This window comes from Coregonus clupeaformis, unplaced genomic scaffold (assembly GCF_020615455.1).
Source record: "Coregonus clupeaformis isolate EN_2021a unplaced genomic scaffold, ASM2061545v1 scaf1599, whole genome shotgun sequence".
In the NCBI taxonomy this organism is placed as follows: Eukaryota; Metazoa; Chordata; class Actinopteri; order Salmoniformes; family Salmonidae; genus Coregonus; species Coregonus clupeaformis.
The window spans coordinates 18,645-24,810 of record NW_025535053.1 but is presented as its reverse complement, the minus strand read 5'-3'; the positions used below and the strand labels follow the sequence as shown (position 1 = coordinate 24,810).

The following is a 6,166-nucleotide window of genomic DNA, read 5'->3' as shown; positions in this document are numbered from 1 at the left end:
CTGTGTTCTGACCCTGGCCTGAAGCCCTACACTAGTGAAGGCAGCCAAACATCCGGACTACCTTAAGCACAACGCTGACAGAGAGGCTGCAGGGAGGAAGAAGGGAGGAATAGCTAACCGCTTCCTCCCAATAACCATCAATGAAGCGATGTGTGCTACGGAGCAGAACTACTGAGCAAACAGAACAGACCTCCGCTCCCTCCGTCCCCACACATGTTCAACACATTTCCCAGCACAAAACGATAATGGTGTATTAAAAAAACAGAGTGAGCGAGAGAGATTGACTAAACAATTCCTGTTCTCTCTACAGCAACGGTACTAATCTGACTCTTGTGTTAGTTAGACTATAGGGGTGGTGGCAGAGCATGCGCCCATATCCTATCACAGCTAGACAAAGTGTTAAGAGTGGAGACTGTACTAGTGCAGAGGGAGTGGTTATAAGCTATAACTATCACGTTCTCTTTTGGAGGGAACCACAAAGCTGTTGAGTACACTAAGCAAGCACAACGGACAGTGCCCAAGCAAAAAATATTGATTTAAAAAAAAACATTTTAGTCATTTTAGCAGACGCTCTTATCCAGAGCGCCTTCCTTAAGGGCACATCGACAGATTTTTCACCTAGTCGGCTCGGGGATTAGAACCAGCGACCTTTCGGTTACTGGCACAACGCTCTTACCCACTAAGCTACCTGCCGCCCTAATTTTAAAAAACGGTATTGTGTCCAACAGAGGTTGTGAGGAGGTGGTCCACAGCCCACTCAGCACGTTAATATCCTTTTCACACTATAATGCCGACCCGAACCGTGCTGGTTCACCTTTCCAGCTTTGTTCCAGATACTATGGGCAATGCTTTACCTGGCCAGCGCAGTACAGTTCGGTTTGGCTCAGTTTAAATCAGCTCAATAGTGTGAACGTGTAATTAACGTGTTAATAACGTGTTGTTAATGTGTCTGTTTAGTGGTGTGGGGCTGACTGGTCAATGCCCACTGGCGTCTAGACTGTCCGGGAGCAGTTTGGTGAGGATCCAGGAGCGCAGTAGCTCAATCTCTGGCCGAGAGAGCTGGTGCTGGAGGCCTGGGAACGAGTGGAAGGTGGTCGTCATCCCAGCCTTCTTCAGCAGGGCCGTAGTTTCTTCTCCCCACTTATGGAACACCAACTTGTCCCCTGTCCCATGGCCCTGGAACAGCCCTCTCCTCCACAGCCTAGCAGGGGGAGAAGAGTCAGTCAGACACTTCTAGATTGCCTACTAGCACACTCTATAGGCCCAATATCTCTGTCAGAACCAAGTGCAGCCAACTCCTGATAAATGCAACAGCTTGGGACTGCCATGGAGCATCTGTGAATTTGGACACTGTATATCAATATACCAATATTTCTCTACCACTATCTGTCATTCAAAGGACAGTTTAGTAGATAGTTGTAGTTTTCTGGCGCTCTAATCATGATTTAGAAAATTGTCTGGACAGTTTAGTAGACATTATGCCCAGTGAGAACCTGCTATCCCTGATATACTACAGAGTCCTTGTTGAGACTCCTGCTACGTCAGGCTAGGTGGAGGGCCATAGCTCCGCCCATAGAGAAACCCCCTTTGGACGAGGAACAAGACAAAACAGAACATGTCATTGTACTGGGTCTATTAGGTCTCTTTCTGCAGGTATTCACTGAAAATGTGTATTGAATATTGTATCCAAAGTGCTTTTCCTGGAAAATCTAATTTTTCAACTGTGCATATTGGGAATAATATAACATTTTACATTTACATTTTAGTCATTTAGCAGACGCTCTTATCCAGAGCGACTTACATGAGCAATTAGGGTTAAGTGCCTTGCTCAAGGGCACATCGACAGATTTTTCACCTAGTCGGCTCGGGGATTAGAACCAGAGACCTTTCGGTTACTGGCACAACGCTCTTAACCACTAAGCTACCTGCCGCCCCCATTATTATGTATGCTATAAGGTAGCATACATAATAATAAATATATTCATTTCCGTATGAGTAACAATAGCTTAAGCCATCCTGGCAGTTTAAGATGTCCGAAGTGGAAAATGATCCGCCTTTAACTGAGAAAGAAAAAAAAAACATTCAAATGAAACGGCCTCCTTAGTTCCACATCATCAGCTTTATCGCTCCTCAGGAGTCGGCACCCGTTCACAAGCCCGTCCTTAATCTCACACATCTGGGTACATCTGGGCACACAGTGTACATTTGGGAAAGTGTGCAAGTACCCATCATCCTGTCAGAAGGGGAAGGGAAGAATGGAGATATGGAGGGAAGGAGGAGTTCAAACGTTTTGCCCCACGAATAAAACATTTGTCCATGACGTCCATGAAATTCTCTGTTTCTTTCTTTACTTTAACAGCTACACTCTTTGAAAAAAAGGTGCTATCTAGAACCTAAAAGGGTTCTTTGGCTGTCCCCATAGGAGAACCCTTTGTAGAAGCCTTTTTGGTACAAGGTAGAACCATTTTGGGTTCCAGGTTGAACCCTTTCCACAGAGGGTTCTACATGGAACGCAAAAGGGATCTACCTGGAACCAAAAGGGTTCTCCTATGGGGACAGCTGAAGAACCCTTTTGGAACCCTTTCTTCTAGGACCGTCTTTCTGGTGTACTCTCAGTCTCTCACTCCAATCCACGATAACAAACCTCTTACAATCATACATTCACATTTTAATGTCTCCTTTCTTACACCTCTCCGTTGTGATGTTTGGTACAGTGCTGCTGTGTGTTTTCGGTGTGTGTGTGAGCCTATATGTGTGAAGTCATGATTGTGGTGATAGCTTCTCTTCTCTGAGATTTCCCAACGGATCCGTGCTTTTTTAAAGTGTGAAAAACATAAACACAAAAGCCTGCGGTGGCGGGTTTTTCTTGAAAAACTTTTTCCATGGAAAGTTCTGCCGCTTGTCAGTCCGTCAGCCCTGCAAGTGGACTCTGGGTACAGACCACTCCGTTTCTCCAGTATGCCGAGTGACTCCAATGAGTATTTATAGTTAATGACAAAATGTTATGATTTAGGATGATAATATTTCAGCAGTCTCCCAGGAACATGTGTTTTTTGAATCACTTTCTCTGGAGCGGAGTTCAGGGGCTTTTCTGGCGTTCCACACTGGGCCTTTCACACAAACGCTCAGCTGTTTTTTTCTCCTCACAACTATTTCTGTATATTTATATATTTCAGGGCTTGTAGGTTAACCCTTTTCCCATCGGTTTCCCCTTTCATAGACGGCTATCATTTGTTCTCTTACAGAGACATAAAACATGCGATGGCCCCCCACATATTTCCTGTGGGAACTCTTACCTAAGTTCTACCATAGTGTTTATGGCACTTGATCCGAGCGGTTTTATGTCATTGTTATTTACATGCAAACCTGATAACCAAAATATTTGGGAAAAAGGATTTGCAGAACCCGAGAAACCCTCCAGAAATACTTTACGGTTCATAATTGGCAGCATATAAAAGGATAAAGAAACCTGATAACTTGCATTCTTCATTTTATATCATGACAGAGGGAGTTGAGAACATCAAGGCCAAGAGAGAGTGTGGTGTGTGTGGAGAGAGAGAGAAAGAGAGAGAGAGAGAGAGAGAGAGAGAGAGAGAGAGAGAGAGAGAGAGAGAGAGAGAGAGAGAGAGAGAGAGACAGAGAGAGAGACAGATAGAGAGACAGATAGAGAGACAGCGAGAGAGAGAGACAGACAGAGAGAGAGAGAGAGACAGAGAGAGAGAGAGAGAGAGAGACAGAGAGAGAGAGAGAGAGAGAGAGAGAGAGAGAGAGAGAGAGAGAGAGAGACAGAGAGAGAGAGAGAGAGAGAGAGGGAGAGAGACAGAGAGAGAGAGAGAGAGAGAGAGAGACAGAGAGAGAGAGAGAGAGAGAGAGAGAGAGACAGAGAGAGAGAGAGAGAGAGAGAGAGAGAGACAGAGAGAGAGAGAGAGAGAGAGAGAGAGAGACAGAGAGAGAGAGAGAGAGAGAGAGAGAGAGAGAGAGAGAGAGAGAGAGAGAGAGAGAGAGAGAGAGAGAGAGAGAGAGAGAGAGAGAGAGAGAGAGAGAGGGGTGCACAATAGACTCATTCAGGGGGATCATGGAGTTAGGAAGTCATGAGGAAGACAAAGAGTGAGGGAGAGAGCATACAGCCAGAAAGAGACAGGGAAATAAAACAGACTGAGTAAGACAGATCTAGTAGCAGCAGTAGTAGTATGTGTGTGTGTGTGTGTGTGTGTGTGTGTGTGTATGTGTGACAGTGCCTATGATCATCCTGTGTTTGGGTACTCCTGCCCTGACCTCCTCCTGTATAACCGCTTCCAGGGAGTTGGCCATGGCGTCGATAGACTCCAAGTGCTCCAGACAGTCCCGTGAGATCTTGTATCTGTCAAACCACACATTGGACAGAGCCCCCCACATGGGTGTGTACGGCCTGAGGGGTCAACAGAAGACAGAACAAGATTCAAAGTTTGGTTATGTAACAAGGAAAGGTTTGGGCAGTGAGGGTCACATGGGAGGATGAGAAGAAGATTTACCCCTTTCCACACTATCGTGCTGACCCGAACCGCACTGGCTTGGAAATGATCTATTCACATGGTCCATTCATCTCGCCGCGGTAGTGTGAAAAGGGTATTAGGCTATTTAGCCTATTTAAATTGCTGTTCAGGGCCCATATTTATAAAGCATCGGAGTAGGAATGCTGATCTAGGATATATAATCGTAATCATTATTACCTAAAAGGCTAAACTGATCCTAGATCAACACTCCAACTCTGAGATGCTTTATGAATACATGCCCAGGTGTTCTACCTGTCTGGGTTAGTTAAGTTATTTTAAAGATGACAGTTGAAGGGCTTTGTCTGTGTGTTGACGGTTTCAGCAGCTTGACTGGCTGGAGCTGTGGGGAATCCAGGTCGGGTACCGAAACCTCTTTGACCCATGCTCGCACTCCCTGTCCAGTGTCTCCTGCGTGGCAGAAGTGAACAGTTAGCCAATATAACTGACTCACCAGTCACTAGGCATACAGAGCAGAACTTTGGTGTCACTCACGTCCCTTTCACATGTTGCTGACTGTTTTTGGCATAATCCGTATATTGAATAATATTGGTGATACCATAATTATATTTTTTTGTTGTTGAGTTGCTCACATTAATTTCATGAAAAGGAATTTACTATAATATTTATTTTAAAATATTTGGTAGATTTTTTAATTTATTTAACATTTATTTTATCAGGGAGATAACAGATAAATGCATAGCATTCTGTTTTCTTCTCTTGTGATCAAGGCCAAATATTAAGTATCCTTAGAATAACATTTCCCAATGCTGACCACTCAATTGAACGTATCTATCTACGTAGCTACTGTTAGCTACATGATCCATTTGCCACAGTAGGCCATATCATAGCTCAGTTACAGTTGCGTTGAAGCCACATATCTTGTATAGTTATAAAGTTCAAAGACAGTCCTGTCTGTCCCATCACTGTACAAAAGCTTTCAGTATCTCATTTGAAGGTACTCTGCCTATGCTACAGGCTAGGCTATAGGTAGTTAACCTCCTAGTTATTATGAGGCTAGTTCAGCGTAGTTACTGTTGAAGAAATGTCACTAAACATCGAGCGCATTTTAAAACGCAACCACCTGAGCCGTGTAAGAAGATGACTGATGCAGAGTGTTTCCCGGTTGGAGATCCAACACACTTGAGTAGGAGCTTGCTGCTCGGTACCGTAGCCATTACTTCTGTCAGTCTCGCGCGAGACTACAGAGCAGCCAGACAGGCATCTGTGATTGGATAGACTCAGTGCACAGATGACCAAAGCCTAAACTCCCGATTGGTTGTTCGACTGCAATTTTTACTCCCTCCCGATGATACAAAGATTAGGGAATTTACGCTGCATGCGCGCATGCTCCAACGCGAACAGGTATTCGCTACATTATTTTAATTTGGCTATGAAGGCTGCATTTGATGTTATTACAATACTTTGACATTTTCAAGATTTAAGATTGAATAATTTATTTCCATACCAACCGAAGTTGTTCAGGAATCTGACTTAATTGGTGCACTTCATTAAAAACAGGGATAAAAATACACATATAGTACATTTATTTTCATAGCCTATACATCTTTTGAAAATACAATCACATTGTGCAAACACTTATTTGACTTCTAAGAATATAAAAGTCTACTTGCTGG

General features: G+C 44.0%; 1 protein-coding gene across 1 annotated transcript; it reads right to left on the bottom strand.

The window, feature by feature from the left end:
• Positions 1-634: 634 nt before the first annotated feature.
• LOC121585417 (carboxylesterase SOBER1-like) lies at positions 635-5,698 on the bottom strand. Its single transcript, XM_041901763.1, has 4 exons — positions 5,614-5,698; positions 4,512-4,940; positions 4,276-4,408; positions 635-1,201 (listed from the first exon to the last, which is right to left on the bottom strand). Exons 2-4 carry the CDS (start codon positions 4,576-4,578, stop codon positions 976-978), a joined length of 426 nt encoding a protein of 141 aa, XP_041757697.1. The 5' UTR covers positions 4,579-4,940; positions 5,614-5,698; the 3' UTR covers positions 635-975.
• Positions 5,699-6,166: the final 468 nt, after the last annotated feature.